The 21,019-nt window shown below is 37.8% G+C and overlaps 1 protein-coding gene across 2 annotated transcripts in view; it reads right to left on the bottom strand.

The window, feature by feature from the left end:
* Nucleotides 1-20,554, bottom strand: part of NDUFS4 (NADH:ubiquinone oxidoreductase subunit S4) — a 47,361-nt gene extending 26,807 nt beyond the window's left edge. Inside the window, exon 1 of one of the 2 annotated variants that reach the window (XM_005151954.2) lies at nucleotides 20,418-20,554. In XM_005151954.2, the coding sequence (XP_005152011.1) occupies nucleotides 20,418-20,503 (86 nt within the window). In that variant the 5' untranslated portion in view covers nucleotides 20,504-20,554. Of the gene's footprint in view, nucleotides 1-16,703; nucleotides 16,726-20,417 lie in introns of those variants that run through there. The other variant, XM_031051623.1, reaches the window with a different exon arrangement.
* Between the last annotated feature and the right edge of the window lie 465 nt (nucleotides 20,555-21,019).

Genomic DNA, 21,019 nt, shown 5'->3' with positions numbered 1-21,019 from the left:
GTTCACAACAGGCTGCACTTTATGTCAGCCTACAGGCTCTCTGTCACAGAGAGACTGCCAGTGGCAAGGACTGTACTGCTCTATATGAATGTACAGTAGCTGGTTTGTCACGAATAGACAGAAAAACACAAGGCTGCTGCAAGCATTCTGGAACTCTGATCCTTAAAATGATGGCATGAGAGGAAAAAAATCATAAATCCATTTGCAATGGTAAAGCATCAGTACTACACTTTAACAGTGGAATATTAACAAATTTAAAACACACAAACCAACCCAACAAAAAACAACAAAACAAACCCTAAGCGGACAATTACAACAGAATTTTCTTATTTTGAGCGGGCAAAACAATTGTTTTGCTTCATTTCTAAGCTGGTATGGGTCAGCTTATTTTCACAGAAGAAATATGATTAATCTTCTTGCATAAGTACAAAACCTGTAAGGTACAGATGGAAATATAGAACCCAATTCCACATCACTGAATTAAGAAGTAAAATTTGCCCTTTTATTTGCTTTATGTTACTGATGTCAGTGGTCATTGGGTCCTTTTAGTACAAATTATCCTTTGGCAAAATAATGCAACAGCAGGTGAAACAAGCCAAAAAGCCCAATTCTCTGAGCTAATAATGTACTTCACATTTAATTAAGGTCATTTTAAACAAACAAGGCACAAAAGAGAATATAGGCAACTGAACAGTAAGAGGCACTAAGCCACTTTTGTTTCAACTGTTCTTCAGATGATTACTTAAGTTGGGAAGCCAGACATGCTTGCAAATACAAACGAATTTTAAGAATTTTGCCTATGGGATTCTTAGAACCATATTTCGTAACTTAACGTTACTGGTAATGATTACCTAAACCATCAATAGGTGTCTCTAAAAACACCACATCTTTTAAAGTGAAATTCCAAGGCTTTCAGAAAATCTGCAATATAATGCAAAATAACTTTTCCCCACTTAAAGTATAACTGTTAATCAAGAGCACGAAAGTTGTTTCAGAACCAGATAACCTGCACACAGTCATCCAAAAGCTGTCAATTGTAACAGCATACTTTCTATTGCATTCTACATGCATGGAAACATGGAAGACCTGACTGGGGAAATGGTCTCCCCAACAAATGTTATCTACTACATCTTCTGATCTCAGACCCCTCCCTGATTTTTGTCAACTCTGGTGTAAAGGCACTTCAAGATACGAATTTGACTATTTCATTAATCTAGCTGCACTGGATTTAACATATTAACTAAACAAGCATTAAATTTTCAGACAATATTAGCATGGTAAAGTTTTTAGAAGGCAAAACCTACACTAGAAAGGAATTTCAATTTAGCCACAAGAATCTTATGAAACTACACAACTGAAACAAAGTTCAGTCCAGTGCTATTTCAAATGCAGATTCCCACAAATATATAATTCTAACACAAATTACGCTACTAAATTACCTTCCATCTGCCAGTAACAACTTCAAAAAATCCCCATTTCACGAAAAACAAATTCAAAGCACAAAGTTCATAGAATCATCCAACTTTTTGACATGGACAGACACACCTATTCCTATTTAAAATGACAAAATCTGTCTGGAAGGCTACTGTGAAAAAGAAGATGAAGTTTTTAAGTTCAAGGGCGCACAAGAATTTTATAAACATCAAAATGGTAACTCCTCACTCAGCTCAAAATCTCTGTCCCAGACAGCTTCTGGCTCAACACAGCTGTCTTTTTTTTTTTTAATTTTTACATGTAAAACAATACAGCATAAAAACAGAACAGACAGATATTGCAGTATGCTACAAGACATGGCTCCTAAATGGCTCTCATTCAAAAATGGACCAAGAGACAATTAGCCTAAAAGCCTTCAGAACATCAGCATTACACTTGAGTTCCTGTGGTAAGCAGCCGAAGCTACAAAACACGGCAAAACATAGTGATGGGAAAATTAGCCCCCCCTCCCCGGTAATTTTAATATTAAAAGTTGTATTCTGCAGGTATTCTTGAACTTTATGTGATACAGCATTCACTACACTACTTAATATATGGCCAAAGAAGGGCATTGGATTATGCAATCAAATTGGTCCTTTCTGGATAGAAAATAATTTAAACTATGAATGAAGAATTACTCTGAAACTTGTTCTGATGAATATGTAAAGATTTGAGTATGCCAGGATTTAAATAATAATGCTGATCAGAATCCTACTTTTTCTTGTAATATACATGCAACCTGGAACTAAATTTAGCACGATTCAGTTTTAATTTGGTTGTTTGGGTGGGGGTTTTTGCACTCATCAGCTTTGAGAAGTGTAAAAGCCATTCCCTTCCAAAATTATTTCTCTTCATCGGGTAACCTATATTTTACAGGGGAAACAAAAAAAAAAAAGACCTAAAAAGATTCTATACCATTATAATTAATAGGGAAGAGCAAGGTAAAATTCTACCAGATTAAGGGTGGGCAGAATCTCTCCCTGAGATGCCTCTACAATGCATACAAAGGGAGCTGATTTTTCTTTTTTTTTTTTTTTTTTTTTTCACAAGATGTCTCTGTCAACTGGGATAAATTGCAAGGTATCACACCTCACAGCTTTCATGATGTTTTAGCTCTTCTACTACAAAAGCAGGCAGGTGGCTTAATAAACCCAACTTTTGCTCCTATTAATCATTTTTCAAAGCCACTTCTCTTGACTACATCATTCTGGAAAAAAACCAACTGTTACTGGAATTTGCAACGTGTACATTTCTTAAATGTCCAGCCTTCTGTCCATCCCTGGTTGCAATGAATTGGCAAGAACATATTACAGAATCATAGAATTATAGAACAGTTAGGGTTGGAAAGGACCTTAAGATCATCTAGTTCCTTAAGAATTTCCTATTTGAAAAGCGGCTGAAAACTGGACTAGACTAGGAATGTGAACCTTAAACCCACAGAGGCCTTTCCATGTAAAAACACATAAACCACGAGTTTTGCTTTAGAGATGACAGGCTCTTGACATTTACATTTGTTCCACCTCTCACAGATGAGTAACCTGGAGCTTAGAAACACCAGCAACTCTGAAACACCATGTGATCTGGAATACTACTATTCAGAAGTTAATAGAAAGTGTTACTTCATTCCCAGAGTGCTTGTTTAATTTTCAACAGGTTTCACTGCAGGTTTGTCCCTAATGCCAGGCACTTAACTGAGGAGATAACCAGGAAACACATCTCTTTCACAGTCCCACAATGACATCTATCACTTCATTACCATTTCCCCTTAAAAACTGTATAAACTTTACAACATTCACTTTACCTTCGAAGTACATGAATATGCAATCTAAATCACTGAAGTGAACATTCAATTTAAACCTTTTATTCTGTCCCCAACAGTAAAGTAATTCTCACAAAAATCCCAATACATACATGCGTGCCTCTGCCCATATCAACCTTGCCCTTTACTTAGCTTTTGTGACAGAAAAACCTGCAGAAGTATAAAACATACATTCTCCAGTTCCATCTCAAAATACTCTTTTCTTCTACTACTGACTTCCAGAAAGCAAGAAAACAGATTACCTTTCTCTTTGTAAGCAATAGAGTCCATATTATTCTGTTTTGCCTCTTTTTGACTGCTTTTGTGTTTTTCTTCCTGTCAAAACATCTTGCAAGGAGGGCTTAAGAGCAGGAAATTCAGTTTCTTACGCTGTTCCAGGACTAATCAAACTGATTTAAAATTACTGTACACAGAATGCTTTAATAGTAACTAGACCAGCAATATAATTCTTAAGTTCAGAAAGTAAACAGAAATTTTTAAATGTAATAAACCCAGCAATAAACCCTACTATCTCCCAGGGCCATTACTGTCCCATTCAAAACACAGATCCAACAAACTTCCTTCACAGTTATTATCTAATAAAGTGTGACGAGACTCCAAACTGGCCACAGCTCTGTAGTGGATCTGACCATTTTTCTTACAATGAGCTCCCTCGTGACGAGCAAACAAGCTTCTAAATGTAAAAGACTTTTAAAACAAAAACCCTTCAAAATTATGTAGATAAAAGTAAAATTAAGGTTTAAAAATAAAAAGTCATCCTTTACGCCCTTTATGATCTTGCAGATACCTTTCCACATTAATGTAAGGGCTAACGCAATCTGCAAGTTCTTGGATTATAACCAAACCTTCAAAAGGTCTTCTAGTCCACCAAAAGCTTTTCTTTCACTGAGGCACAGCTGTATGGCTGGTCAAGATACCACACTTACCCTATAAGGACTTAAACAGCAAAATTCTCCTCTTGCTGACATCTGGTTTTCTGGACTTCTTTCTTCAGATGCGCCTGGAATATACTCCTCCTCCCCAAGCATACTCCCTTTCTCAAACCCCTTAGTCATTCTCTTAACAGAATATTCCTTCTTCGTTCTCTACATGTTAGCCTGTCACATAAATACAGGAGTGTCTTTGTGATTCCACAAATATGGATAACTTGGACGAATGTACAGCAGCTCCTCTGGCTACAAAGACTACCGCTCAGACTATAATTTGGTTTACAATTATGGAAGTGATATTTTCTCCCCAGTTGGTACCACTGTGTTGGGCATTTAAATCCCTTAAACTTGATCTCTGTGATTCTGTATCATTAATTTTCCTCTATTATCATTTAATAATTTCTATCATTTATTATGATTTCATCATACTAATTTCTGTGGTTCGCTTAAAAGGTAACTTTGTATAATACAATTTGTCTTTGCTGTAAATATGACTGATTATAGTCCATCTTCAGGATGAACTCTGCTTTAATATCTGCTTTATATTCTTTAATGATCTTTCTTGGTTTCAATGTTAGGAATTTTAAAAAGGTGAAGGGTTCTTTTTCTGCCACAGTACAGAGTTGTTCAGAGAGGCATTATATACCTGAACATGGCATCTACACTGGGTTCTGTCTACAATGTTATTTCAGAGTCTCACAGTAAGTCTAAATGTCTTTTATACTGTGTAAAGAGGCAGAAGCAGAAATTTGGCAAAGACTACACTACATGGTCTTAAAGCTTTATTAAATACTTGTAAAAAACCTCTTACATTAGCTTACAGAAGAAATTACTAATGACTACTAGTGTAGAGTTGAAAAATTTCAACAGGTATCACATATCCCAGAAAAACAAATGCTGTTATCATCTAATCACATTTCTTCCAAGGGAAATGTGTACTCCCCTTCCAACCTCATCCGCTATTCCAGGAAAGTTACAAATGGGTTCCACATTTCTGCTACACAAATTAAGGGGTCCACTGAGAAGTCATTCTCCAGTCTTAACTACAATATTGACACTCTCAACCTTATCCCAGTGTAGGATAAGGACATTGCAAAGTTCCTTTTTGCAGGATACATACTTATGTCTCCTCTTCCCTTCTTACATTAGCAGCCCCACCTTTGCTGACATCATTAACCAGCTCTATTATGGAAACCAAACAGTGAAAAAAACGACAATGAAGTATTTTCTGGTATCAGGATAAATAATATTAAGGCATCAAACTTGAACATTTATCTTGGTAGTTTTGGATATCGGTATTTAATCTCTAAATTTCAGCGTATTTGAACTTCTCGAATATCTACTAAACAACCTATGCTTAATAGCTATATACATTTTCTTTTTAACTGCATGAACAGAAAAATAAATGGAAGTCTTACAAAAGAGAATGCCTGCCACAGAGCCTCTGGAAATGTCACGACGAATCTCCCACAAGCCCAGTGGTAGATGAGAAGCAGCCATATTTACAAGGCATGAATGTGCTTTTAACAAAGAGCACAGTTGTAATTGGGATCTTACACAACACCCAACGCAAAAACTTGTATTTACCTGATCTAATTCCATAGCTGAAATTTAATTCACTGCACACAAAAAAAGGCTCCTTAACCTCTTTATGCAACATATCTGAGTGTTTGATCTATTAGCACCCCCTTTTGGTCAACTGTTGGAGATATGTTGAAGAAAAACAGATATCGCAGCCCAGGTAATCAGATCACAATATTGAGATGAACCCAAGTCTTGAATTAAAACTCATGTACCTCATGAAAAATTTAGGCAGTCATTAAGAAGTTATGTCTTAATGGTGTTTTAAGTATTCTGATATGGAATGACCAGGGCACCAGTAGGTGTAAATATATACGTAGAAGCCATGATGAACCATTCAATACATTGAACAGATAACCATTCTTAGAAAACCAACCTCTTTTAATATTATGGCATTTATCAGATACAAGGTTCATAGGATAGAGCCACCATAAAGACGTTAAATTCTGAACTAAAAGCACATGAAAACATTGCCAGCTCAGAACTTCCACAGCCTCTAACCTAGTCTCATGCTGCAATTAAGCAGATAAGAAACAAATCAGTATTATGTTCTCACATAAAATACAGACATTAATGACTGGCTGTTATATAATGTCAAATACAGTACAGATCACAGTATTCAGATCCAATATAATGCATTTTTATAAAGACAGCTTGTAGAGTTGAACTTGTTAAAGATTAACTTAAATAGAGTGGTATAATACTACCTTGGTATTAGATTCACTACTGTAATTAAAGTTATAAAGACTTAACAGAATCAATGGTATTTTATTTTTACCAAGATACATTTACTACTATTGCCTGTGGAGACCATGTAGTTCTATTTTGTAGTATGAACTGCACAAGTAACTTTTGGGTTTGGAGGAAAAGCAACTTCCCCATTCTCAGACAATAATGGCACATCATGATTTTTTTTTTCCCTACAAAATGATCTTAAATTATGAACACAGTAAATTGTGTTTCTGAATGGATGAAAGGAATACCAATTTATTTAATCTAAACTGTTGAAATTTATGTATTAAGCAGCAAAAACCAAACAAAACTGAAACAGAAATACATAAACACTGCTTCTACTTGCTAAGAAGTTTATATGCAAAAAAACAGTTGTGGGGTTTTTTTTTTCCAGGTGTGTGTTTTAAAACAGGACAGGAACTGATAGTGCTTTTCTGCTAGCAAATCCGTGATACAAAAAGAAGCAACATCATACAAACGTACTGAATAACCATGAAAATAATTTTAAGCATTTGACTTGTGGCTTGTAACTTAGTGCACATCTTCAAAGCTAGATGTTAAACTTACCTGAAATTTAGAAAGAGAATCATAGAATAATTAGGGTTGGAAAGGACCTTAAGATCATCTAGTTCCAACCCTCCTGCCATGGACAGGGACTCCTCACACCAATGTCACCCAAGGCTCTCTCCAACCCAGCCTTGAACACTGATAGGGATGAAGCATTCACAACTTCCCTGGGCAACCCATTCCAGTGCCTCACCACCCTCACAGTAAAGAACTTCTTCCTTATATCTAACTTGAACTTCCCTTGTTTAAGTTTGAATCCATTATCCCTTGTATTATCACTACAGTGCCTAATGAAGAGTTGCTCTCCGGTGTCCTTGCACCCCCCTTCAGATACTGGAAGGCTGCTATGAGGTCTCCACGCAGCCTTCTCTTCTCCAGGTTGAACAGAGCCAATTTTCCCAGGCTGGTTTCATACGGGAGGTGCTCCAGGCCCTGATCATCCTTGTGGCCCTCCTCTGGACTTGCTCCAACAGCTTCATTAATTAGGTGGGTATGTGCATGGCACAAGCATATACACAATGAAAACAGCTTGAGCTGAGCAACAGTTCAGGCAAAAATTCACAGAGCTACCTTGGATTCAAATCAGCACACAGGCAAGCGAGGATCGTACATCTCGAAACAGTTCTCTAAATGTCCCAGGCTCATACCTGGCTGTTCCTTCACATGCTTGGACATAAACTCACCCATTATTTGCAACGAAATTTCTGAGAAAAAGTCTTTTTTCAGTGCTTCTAGACACCCATATGCACATGAGTCAAAAAAATATATCAGTCATCTCTCCCAGATTACAGCACACGCTAGAAACACTTCTGAGAGAGAGGTTTGACAGGTTAGGAATAAAATGACCCAAAATTATTTAAGTATTTTTGTAGGAGAAATCATAAAACTCATTGTGAAAGAAGAGCTGGTATACTACTTTTACAGCAATAGAACACATGACTTATAAGCTGCCCAACTGCTGACATGTGACAGGAACTCTGAACTACTGCCTATACAGATGCTGATCAGCAATTTTATTTCATGCTACTCTCCAAACCAGAAGACCTAGTATTAAGAAATTATCCACAGATCACGATATGAGAACAGCAGGTTCTCTGTGAACCAGTGGAAAACTCCTGTAGGCAAATCAGACAAAAGGCAAATAATACCAGAAATGCTGCATAGCCCATACCGGCTATCAACTGAATTTTACATTATCTAGTTAGAAAGCCCAATGAAGTTTAAAAAGAAGAGGCAAAAGTTATGTAGGCAGTAAAGACAAAATACACAGGTGACATATTTGCTCTGTTTGTGCTTTCTAAATGTCAAGCTACTCCCCACACATACACATTCAGGCATTCATACAACTAGACAATAACTAAAAACTATGCTCTCTTTATAGTAAGAACAACAGAAGTCAAAGAGTTTAATTCCAAAACTGTGAGGAATGAAACTAATGTTCTACAACCCACCTCTGTCTTAGGGAAGTTTATGCATTTTGAACAAGAGCCTTTGAATAATGTAAAATTTAACAAAAAGATTAGTAAAGATTCCTCTGTGTTTGCAAACTGGTTTATGGCATAGTACAGTCCTGTATTTCATTCCGATCCTTTCCTCTTGACTTAGTCTATTTGACTGTACTTACAGGCATACGTAATACCTATTCTAATAATCTAAGGTAATAGGAAAGTCTGTAAACCACAGCATATAAACAAAGATACTTCTTTCTTATTTAATGCACTCAGCTGAACTGTTTACTGAACTGTAAAGTACCAGAGTGCAAAAGAACCTTTTGAAGTATTACTAGAAAACTGTATCTTGGTTTATAATGGTTCACAGAATTCAGGGAAGCTGTTCAGCTAGTGAGCCTCACTTGTGGTGCAGCTATGAAAAAAACATTATTTAAGAGCCATCTATTCATTTCTGTTTGCGGTATTTCATAAAAGCCACTTAAGAGACAGCCAAATGCCTCACAAATGGCATGTGAAGCAGGTCACTTTTCAGAACTGTATCTCTCAGCAGATTTTATAGATGAGAATGGGAAAATCTAGCTAGTATTATTGTGTATGATTTTATTTCATCCTTCGTCAACTTTGCCTTATCTCAGCCTTCTTACACTTCAATTTTCTTACTGACATCAAACTTCTGTTCTCAACTCCTCTTTGAACTGTTGCTATTCCAGTTATCAGGTACCTTAGCTACTCTCCATTATATCACACACCTTAATCACACCGCAGCCCATTTCTTACTTCTTCTGCATGTGCACATCATTTCCTTCCTGACATATCTCCAGCTTACTTTTAATACACTTGTGAGTTGAACAACCCCAGTGATATTTCAGTAAATCTTTGCTTATTGAGTTAATCAAGGTACATGCAGAGAAGATACGCCAATGTTGTCATCTTAAATGCAACAATATGATTTTTCAAGTCAGACTGTGTTCCACTATCAACAGTCTGAAGACAAACCCTGTCAGACCATGCAGTAGGACCTAAGGGTATAAACAGTTGTTAATGGCTGTGACTAGCCTCACCCAGAGTATTCATTGAACACCCCCTGTCTGCAGCCCTGGAGCTCCAGTTAAGCTCATCTCTGGGTCTTCAACCACTGCCTCAGCAACATCATTAAATGCACCTGCCTCCAGCCCTGCCTCTGGCTCCTGTGTCTGAGCCTGGCTAAATCCCTCACCCAAGCTGCAACATGACCCCAGTCCTGTTCAGATCCTGTTGCCTACACGGACTTCAGACACAGTCTGCAGATTGTTCCTGAACCTGTCTCCAATTCCTTTTGCTCCTGGACTTCCTAGATGGACCCTGGAGCTTTCTCATGACTTTGCTATGTCTGGGATTGTTGATGGACCTTATTACCAGAAGCCAGCTTTCCTCATGTGCAGATGCTTAATTAGTGAGGGCCCTGTCTCTGCTGGGATCACCCTCAGCTCCCAGGTTACCCCATCTTCAAGAGCAGCAGCCCTTGCTGCTCCCTGGCACTTTGCTAGTCATCAATTCCTATAAAATTAATTTTTTCCCAGTGTATGCAGTATATTAACACTTGTTTTCAGCCTCACTACTACACAACCAAAGTGCAGGAGTTACTTTTATGTAGCCTCTCTATAATGACAAATTTTAAATCTTACCTCTTTTAAAAAGATACTAACTACACAGGCGTTTTGTTGTGGGTACCAGTGGCATTAATTAGCTTCTGCAACACTCATCTGTCTTTAGCTTAAAAGAAATGGTTACTGCAATGTAAACAACCTATGCAAGTGTCTCCAACAGAAGTTGAAAAAAAATTATCACATCAAAACTTATATTCAAGTGCAAGTAACAATTACATGGCACTAGTTTAGAGGGGAAAAAAAAAAGTTCTTTCTTCTACAGAATGCTCTACCAGCCTCTACAGTCTTGTAACAATTCTTTAAATTGATGAAAGATTTATTATTTACTGTTACAAGAGTAACATAATGAAACTCCCAAGCTACTCAAATGAAGTCTACTTTAAAAGAAAGCTTGAGTGCCTTGTTGTTCCATTCCTGTTGTTCTTCATTTCCTTTCCATTACCAGTATTAAACACATCTTACAAACATTTTTTGAAAATTCACCTTTGAGAAGAAAAATAACCTTCTCAGCTACCCTATTTGTGTTTGCTTGTACTCTTACTTACACACTGACCCCTCCATTAGTATTATTTTCTTTTGCTAGTCTCTTTTTATACTTTTAGAGTCCAAGCAGCTATTAGCTCTCTGAAAGGAGAACATTAGCCTTGCTATTACCCACTCCTTTCTAAAGTGGAATAAACGCTTAAGGCAAAACTTGCGCTTCAAATTCATAGAATCATAGAATGATCTGAGTTGGAAAGAACCTTAAGATCATGTAGTTCCAAACCCCCTGCCATGGACAGGGACACCTCATACTAAACCACGGCACCCAAGGCTCTATCCTACCTGGCCTTGAACACTGACAGGGATGGAGCATTCTCAACTTCCTTGGGCAACCCCTTCCAGTGCCTCACCAGCCTCTCAGTAAAGAACTTCTTCCTTACATCTAACCTGAACTTCCCCTGTTTGAGTCCATTACCCCTTGTCCTATCAATACAGTCCCTGATGAAGAGTCCCTCTCCAGCAGCCAAAATAATAATTAATTAATAACTGATGCAATACAAAAATGCTAACCTTATTGTTCAATTCCAGTTCAGACAACAGCATCCCAATTATTTGCCTCTTTCTCTGGTAGGCACAGTCAACACTGACATATGACAAAACATCACTGCTGCAGAATTTCCCTTCAGATAACTCAAATGACACAGCAAACACAAATATTCCTTTAAAACAGGACAGAATAGTCAAAGCTACCGCATGAAGAGCTCTTCATTTTTTCCTTCATTTAAAATACAGCAGTTCTACTGAAAATGGTAAGCTATTTGTTTATTATTACGTCTTTAAATAACCACAAAATACTCCTCTGGTTTTATAATTAAAGTTGGTACTTCTGAACATTATTTACATCAGTTATAACATCCGTTAAAATCTCTACTTAAAACTACTGATATATATTAAATAGATGAAAAATTAAACCGTTACCCTCTGCCACAAAATTCTGGTTTACACTTTAATACACATGGTATTACTAACGTTTAGTAGAAAATCACTTTGTTAGACTGATAGCAAATGACGACAACAGAAGTATTTACATATAGCATGTGCATGAAACATAGGTCTTCAAATATTTTATATAAAATACATAAAATCTGATTTTTTAAAAAATAAGAGAAGCTGTTCATGAAATCTTCCACATTAACACTCCAAGAATAAGCAACTGCAAGAATTGTTTGCCCCCACACATTCTCTAGCTGCCTACAGTCTGTCCAGTTGAATCAAAAGTTAATTTACTTCTTCAGTATCAGTCACAGGTCAAAGGAAGATTAAGCCAGACAGAAATTACTGCAGCTAGAAAGTGGCTTTTTAACAAAATGGTACCTAAACATACTGTTATACTGTGGGGAGGGAGCAACTGTACTTTAAGCTCAGAAATACACCATTTGTTTCTTAGAAAATATAGAAATGATTATAAAGACAGAAACGTTAACTGTTCAACTTGCCTCTTGCTCGTTTAACAGTATCTTTTATCAAGAAACAATAAAGACCAGTTTGGAGGTATCTTTTGTAACACATTCAAAATCCAATTCTTACATAAAAATTTAAAAAGCTTATAAAAATCCACTGTATTGTCACAAGAATGAAAACATGTACATGGATAAAATATGTAACACAATAACCTCTTCAGGATTATACAAATTTACTGAAACTGTTAGTATAAAATAAGCTTTTTTTAAACCTGTTTTCTTTTCTGAACTATCTGTGAGTAGTTTCAAGCTTTGCTACTAACTATGCAAGCTTCTCAGCATTACAATCTCTTACAGCAGACAATTTCATCTATGACAGACAATCTGGCCAACAGCAGACAAATAGCTGCCTGGCAAGATGGGATTATCTTCTAGGTTTTCTCAACATAATAGAATTTAATTTCAGGCCCCATGGCAACAAAAAAAAACAACTTTAAAATAACTTAAATGCAAACAGACATGGCTTACTCTCAAAGAACCAACACTGCCAAATTATTTAGGAACAGGTATCTTCCTGCATCACAAAGAATCACATACAACACAGGAACTAGGAACAAGACTGCATGTTAATCCCAGACAGAAATAGTCCCTTTTTATGTCCAGAAATTTATCTTACCTAACTTATGCCTGTTTTCAAGCATGACAGAAGTTCACAAGTTTCTTAAAATAAATAAACAAATAAAATTTTGAAATAAACAGTCAGGTTGGAGATGATGACATTATTACCATACTATGTAGGTAATTTATCATAGAATAAGTTATATCAAGACATCAGCAAAAAATATCATTCAAAATTGAGAATGCAGACAAAAGTTAAAAATATGAACTATATTTACTGTAATTAGTGTTTCCATCCTTACTATTCATCAACCATGTGCTTAACAGGCATTTATTTTGTTGAAAACAAAAAAATCAGATACTAACTCTGCTTGTGTCTAGCTGTGATTTAATGACCAAAGAAGCATGCTACTGATGTGGCATCAAATTCTCAAGTTCCTTTGGGTTTTGGAATTTAACTTTCACTGCATCTCGCTGGCACATTTTGATAGTGCCTGTTTTGTGAAGAACAGCTTTGAAAGTTACAGTTTCTATCAGTCAGAAATACAACCCAACCCAACTGTCTTCTGGGCTTTTCCAATCATATATAAATATTGCATCAAGTTGAGCTGTATAATGGAATAACAAGGTTAATTGAGTCATAATGCTCAAACCTACATTAAGGCAAGATTAAGGTCATTTTTGTAATCAAAAAAGTAGTATTTTTTCACTATGAGTTAAACCTGCTGAATGCTGTATATTAAACCACCACCATTACAGAAAATTCTATTATTTTGTTAACATAGATTTGAAATTCTGTCTATTGACAGCTGGCATTCGAATTCTCCATGTATCCATATGGCCTTTCATAATCCTTCTATCAATTCCTTTACTTATTTGACAAAAGAAGTGTGCTTGAAGTCATTGTAATAAGTTCTACAAATATATTCCTTTCAAACTTCAAGATACCAAACATTTGGCATTAGGAAATACCAACATGAAAGCCAAGGGGGAAAAAAAAATTTGGGAGTTTTGTTTTGAAAACAAAGTGTCATTTTCAAAGTCAGTGTCAGAACCTATTTTAAATTGTTTAGTCCCTGAAGGAAAGTATTGTGTCCTTCTGTTTTAGGATACCAGTGGCAACAAGCTTCACCTGTACCTTTCAAAGTTTTTTTGTTTGGATTGTTTAGCGTTTGGGTTTTTTTTTCTGGTTTGGTAGGGTTTGGAGGTTTTATTCATATCACCCCTCCTCTTCAAGTCTTCAAAGTGGAGAGAAGATTATTAGGTTCTCCAATCAGTAAATTTAAGGGGAAAGTTATTCTGGCATGTAACAATAGTTGTTTTAAAGATATGCCAAATTTAGGTAAGTGACCTGCAGTTCTGAGCACATGATGACTAGCTGTCACAGAGCTGGTAAGAAGAGCTTTCAACTCTGTTCTAGGGCAGAAACAAGCACATCCCTTATTCACTAGTTATCTTTCAACACAAACATACTTTAAACATCTGTCTGCTTGTCTCTATTAAGCCTTGTCTTGCTGAAAAAGCAAGACAAAATTTAATCCCCCCCCTTCCAGTTTCTAATTCCAAATGTGAAGGAACCAAATGTAATTAAAGTAACTTACTCCGTGTTGTATGTCAAACAATGAACACCAATTTATGAAGCCTCATCAGGAACATTTTGCTGCCATAACACCTGTGCAACTTACTTCTCCCTCATTACACTAGAAAAACAGCGATTTCCAGAACAACACATCTCCCCCTTGCCCCTGTTCTCAAACTTTGCCTCTCCTAACCTCTTTTGCTCTTCTGCTTCTCTTACTTTCATCTTTCTACCCATCATCTTCCTCGGCTAGAACAATACTGAAAGTGACAGAATTCACCATGTGATTCACCAGAGCCACTCTAACCTCATAATAAAGGTGCATATCCATGAACAAAATACCAGTCAGAATAAAGGACAGAAGCAAGGAGAATGGAGATCGTACACAAAGTACTTGCAAAAGGACTCAAGTCATCCTACTCACCAGAAACCTCCTCCTCTCCCTCAAACCACATGAAGCTTTTGGGGAAAGAGGACCTTCCTTCTCAAGAGTCAGACACCAGACAGTCATCAAAAGACATGTGATTACAAAAAATACACACCAGTGATGCTTTCAGTCACAGTGAACACACAAGATTTGGCTACTAGACCTTCTCTTATCCACACAATTATTATTTGAACAGTGTGGACTGAGTCAAAGGGAGTAGGTTTTAAATGAATTATATGCTTAGATGTAGGAACATCTACTTTCCCCAAAACACTGGGTTAGGCTATCTGCAAGATCAGACAAATACTCACTGCTGCCTGGGGTCTTGTTTTTAAAATTAAGCTCATTAACTGTACAAGTTGCAGTGCTTTTAATCTTTTTCTCCCCACACTATGTCCATTTGTCTCTCCACATCTTTCACCTTGAGTCTGTGCCAAACCTCCACATCACCACAGTCTTGAGACCAAAAATCTCCATGGAGTTTCATTCTGCATTTCAGTTTACAGTTGACTGCTGTGTTGCAAGAGTCTGATGCACAGTACTTTCTCTTACATATATTAAAAAAAAACCAAACCTGATACTCAAGATAAAATTGTAAAATTCAATATATATTTTAGAAGGTCCTTTTTCCTCTATAAATAATTAAGATAATGATTTGTATAAACACCACTTATGCAGCAAAGGGCAAGACCTCAAAAAACTTCTTCCCCTGCTCTTACCTTCAAATTTTATTTTGTGTACTGTCTGCAGATGCAGGTAGCCACTGGAATTGATTTTGTTAAAATTAAATGCTGCAGAACTGTTTTTTTTATTAATGAAAACCAAAGCTTGCAAAGTGTCTGAACCTGACAACATCACACATACATTATCCCACACAGTGTTTCAGAGTAAGCAGCAGACACGCATTACGGCTACATGAAATAATAATTAAAACAACTGCTGCAACATGCTACTTGTTCAAAACCTGAGAAAACTGGCTAGCACTTAATAGAGCTTCTATTAACTAGATGCAGCCAGAGCTTTGCACATCTTTGTGCAGCTCTCTAGTCTGCCCAGACAAACAAGATCTGGAAAGTCTACTAAACCCTGTTTTCATATATGCCTCAGTATGAACATGCACTAAAAAAGCCAACGTTATTTTGAAGAAAAAGGAAGAAAAAAAATCCAAAACCAACCGAAATCCAAACACATAACACAAGCTAGTTCAACAACAACAAAAAATAAAACACAAAAAAAAGCTCCCAAAAGAGAAAAAACTCCCCCTGAGAAAACAAAACCCCAACTTTTTTTGAAAGTTAATAAATATTTTATTATTAATGAAAGCACAAAACAGAAAATAAAACACATTTCTTCTATTGAAGTCCTAGGTTTCCCACAAAAATAGCTTTCCCCTCTTTCTACTGAGGACCCCTGCATAATAGCTGAAGAATAAGACCTAAATGGTACCCCATTGGAATGAGTAATGGTCTCCTCATTCTCTTGAGCATACAGCATGAACTGAATAACAGGCTTTCAACTAGACAAAAGTATTTGCTTTCATAAGCTCAGGTACCCATTTAAGAACTAGCAAAACATTTGCTGTCATGCTCAGAGTCATTATAGCAAAATTACAAGAAGAAGGTAATATATTTTGAAGAACAATAATCTATCACTCAAAAGTGAAAGAACAATCCATTAGCACAAAATGTAGGGACTGTTTGGCCAGGTATCATACCTGCACACATAAAATACTTTGCTTGTGCAACAGAAATTAGTATCTTTGTGTCCTGACTGCAACAGCTTGTGAAGTAATAATAAACAGTAATCTGAAGTTTTCTTTTCCCAGGTCACCCTTATTTTCTAATACAAGGAGACACTGCAATCTTTCCCGACAAAGACGTTTAAAAATCCCTCTTCTGCTTTCCTCCAATTCAAAAGAAATGTAATTATATTACTTACATCATACCACTTAATCAAATTTTGGCTGCAGGTAACTCAGATGTAAAACTTGCATTCAGTAAAACAGATAAACAAGGTACAACTTTCCTCCTGAAGAGGTCAAACTCAGAAGAGCGTGTTCCACATAATTTCAGGCGCCTGAAACCCAGACACATTGTACAGTGTGAAAGCTTCAAAACTGTGATCCAAGCCAAGGAGGCACTTCTATTTTCTGTATCAGCTCTAGCCATCTGCTGATGAACTATTAGGCTCACCACAAGACAGAGTAATGATGGAATCAGTAACTACTGCTTCAGTGATTTAAACTAGGCACATAAAACTTCACAAAGTTATGAGGAATGTTGCTGCATGTTCTCTTAGCTTCAGACCAAACAATTCCTTGTTGTGTTACCAGTAAGGAGTTCAGAATAATCAAGCAGCTTGGGGTTGTATATTTTGAAGTGCTTAAACATGTACTGATAATCCCAATCTTTGAACTGGGGGATGTCATAATATTGGTAAGTGCCAAACATAAATCATGGTAATCAGAACAGAACCCTTCTTGTGACTATTGGAAAATTATCTTGGGAATTGTTCTCAAAATTAGAGGGCAGCCGTATTATTCTGTAATTAAAATTCTGAAAAATGTAGAACTAGCAGAATTTTCACATGCAAGTACCTGCAAAAAACACCACAAATAAAACTACTGCTTGAAGGTTTAAAATTTAATCCTACAGTGTTCAACCAATAAGCTATACTACTCCCCTAATGAAATTTTGCAAATAACATGAAACAGTAATTTACCAAGTTATATCAAACTTGACCAAAACTTACTACAAAACTCAATAAATAAAAACATAGTGCTGAAGTGATGAAAGAATCATAGAAATCAACTACAATGGAAAAGAATTTTAAGATCACAGAGTTCAACCTTTCCCTGCCAAGTCCACCACTAAACCATGTCACTACATGTTTTCTGAACACTTACAGGGACAGTGGTTTCACCACTTCTCCGGGCAGCCTGTTATAAATGCCTGACCACCCTTTTGGTGAATTTTTTCATAATATCTAATATAAACCTCCCCTGGCACCGCTTGAGGCTGTTACCTCTTGTCCTATCACTTATTACAGTATTAGCATTTATTGTTAGTAATTCTAACACCTATATTTACTTTAAGACATACTTCTAGCAAACTGATATAGTACATTCCTTCTACAGATTGAAAAATACACCAATTATTCCAATAATAAATTAGACAAAGACTTTACATACACTCTGAATTTGACGTAACAAAGAAGCTACCTGTAGCAAACCGTATCTGTCAAAACACTTTTCTGAAAGAAAACCAGTACTGCAGGATCTGCATACCCAATTGCAAGACATCTTGCAAGCCACTAGATTCTTGAACAAATAGGTTTTTCAATAGTAGCTGATCATTATAACCAGAAAATAAGCATAAGTGGTTTGTATTATAAAAACATTCATAATTCCATGAGGTAGGGAAGCTCCTTTATCCCTTTTTAGAAAATGAGATGTGAGATACTAAAGCTAGAAATGAGACTTGTATACTGCCAAGCTTTGAGGAATGTACCCGTGTATAGAAATTTATTATATTGGAGACATCTAGATCTCTGGTAAAACAGAAATGGTATATAAGGAAGGTACCCACAAAGGAAAACAAATCAAACTGCTGCTTTTAAGAAGCAACAGAAAGTACAGAAGCAAAAGACACACCTTCCCCCAAGCATCTCTATCTACGTTTATTACATCATTGTAAGCAGAGAGACCACACAGGGGCTGCTTAACAATATTTCTTGTATAAAACCGAAACTGAGAAAGGGGAAGATGTAACTTTCAGTGCCTACTTCAACAAGTAATGAATTCCTCTACAGAAACTATACAATGAACACTGGTCTTAACCATTCCTTCATGTTACCAAAACTGTCTTATTCTGAAACATCTCCCTGTTCCAACAAAAATTGTATTCTCACTCTTCCAACATACAATGATTGTGATGATGATGGGTAAAACTTTAAATAAGAAAAACTCCTAGTGTTCTTCCCTGCCTCTTCTCCAGGAAAACTGAAGAATTATGATCAGGCTACTCTCCTATGGGATTTGAAGCTTAAGTTCCAGATCCCTTCAGGCAAAGATCTTCAACCTCCCTCTTAGTGAAAATATTAAGAGACACTAATTCTTCTGTCTCCCTCTGTGGCAGGGAAGGAATCTAAGCTACTATTTCAAAAAAGAAGTTTCTTGGAAAAAATGCCAACTTAAAGACCATCTACCTCATATATCCATCCTGTTCATTCCCACCTCTGCTACATCCTGCTATTTGTTCTGGAATAACTGCTTCAAAGGTAGAGTATTTAAAACAAATAAATTTATTTTTAACCTGAATCAGTTGACCTATCCAATTTACAACATGGCACAGGCAACAGTTGTGTCAACACTACAGAGGACTAAAAGAAGTGCAGAAACAAGCAATCAGACAGAATCATGGTTTGGTTTGGAAGGGACCATAAAGATCATCTAGTACCAACACTCTTTTTCCACAGGCAGGGACACCTTCCACATGAACACTAAGTTTCTTCATAAGCATAGACAAATTTCTAAATTCATATATATATTCCCAAATTCCAGAGTATTTTTATGGCACAGAATTAACCTTCAGCACTGTCAAGCAGGTGCCTATTTTAAAAGGGAGGAAGCAGCAATAACCTATGTGACAGAGCATAAGAAGTGGGAAAAACAGTATGGCCATAGTCCTTTTTGTTTATTATATGTATATACAGCATTCTGTATTTATATATGTGCATATATGTATATCTGTATATAAGGACCCCACAAATTTTTAAGTTATTTGAGCTAACCTATATGTTCATATGTAAAGATACATAGAAGAATGTAAAGATACAAAGAATGGAAAAACAAACCTTCCAAATAATAGCTAATGGCATTAAATTGTATTTTGAATCCTGACTAGAGGGGAGTCCTACAAAAACTTAAGTCCTATGACATGCACAAAAGTAAACACACGCACGTATCTTCAGCCTGAGATTAGGTCACATACTGGACTTTCAATACAGGTCTCTGCATTAAAGACACAAACAGCAAAGTGCCACCAAAAATCATAAAGCAATTCCCAGCATTATTTCGAGGAATCAGAGAGAGCTGCTATATAACCCCTGGAAAAAAAAAAAAAAAAAAAAAAACAAAACAAAAAAAAAAAAAAAAAAAAAAAAACCCGATCTTTGGGAGATGACAGAAAGGAAAAGCTACAGGATACAAAATAGGGCATAGGAACGAAAATTCCTGTGAAAACCCTGCTGGCGATGGCTGCACCCATCGTCCTGTCCGGTTCAGGTGCAGTGAGGTAAACGCTGCCCGCTACGCCGGCCACTTAAAGGCTCCTCTGCCGCTTCGACCAGCTCTCGACCTCCGGGAAGGACACCGGGCGGGCGGTCACAGCGAGGAAGACAGCAAGAACAGACGCAGACGAGCACGCTCAGCCCGGAAGGAAGGCCCCAGCCCAGAGCCTGCAGGCCACCTGGGCGACCCCACTCGCGGCGGGAGCCCTATGCGGCCCTCTCGGCCCAGCGCCCGAGGCGACTGCGGCGAAGCCCTAGGCCCAGGTCACCCTCCTCCGGAGCGCAACCGCTGGACCGGGGCCGCCGCCAGCGGGCCCCTGGCAGCAGCGGTGCTGCCGGCGGAGTGCCCGCGGTGCCCGTTACCTGGCCGGCGACAGGCGGGGAGCGGCGACCCCACTCCTCACGACAAAGTGCCTCAGTGCCGCTGACATTGAGAGAGCCGCCGCCATAACGCTCGCCGCAGCCGCTGGGAGACGGCAACGTCGCAGGGCCAAACCTCCTCCGCCCAGACAGGAAACGCGAAAAGGAGGGCGGAAAGAGGGAGGGGTAGGGAGAGGGACAGGTTGCAAGGGGGAGAGAGCTGGAGAAAGGAAGAAACGAGAGCGTGGGGTTGCTGATAGTCCACAGCTGCCACTGCGGAAAGTCAGGCCTCATTCCGGAGCCCTGTGGAGAAGCCAGGCATGCGTTCAGAAACATTTTGTGGCAGCTTCGGCCCTGACGCCATCTTCTTGGTGGAGGGTATGAGTCCCCGGGAGAAAAAGCACAGGCCTTCAGGGCCAGTGAGCTGCCTCCACCTGGCAGGGTGGCTGGGCTGGCCGGTGTGTGTCTCTCCTGTTTGGACTGGCAAAGCAGAGAGGGCTTGGTGGTTTCCAAGCCTTGGTGTCCCCAGTGCCTGGAGCCCTTCCAGCTTAGGCACAACATTTATAGTGTTGGTATTTTTGGCCCCATTTCTGTTTCACAGACAC

Source organism: Melopsittacus undulatus, chromosome Z (assembly GCF_012275295.1).
Source record: "Melopsittacus undulatus isolate bMelUnd1 chromosome Z, bMelUnd1.mat.Z, whole genome shotgun sequence".
NCBI lineage: Eukaryota > Metazoa > Chordata > Aves > Psittaciformes > Psittaculidae > Melopsittacus > Melopsittacus undulatus.
Note: the sequence above shows the minus strand (reverse complement) of the source record. Positions and strands in the feature narration are given on the sequence as shown.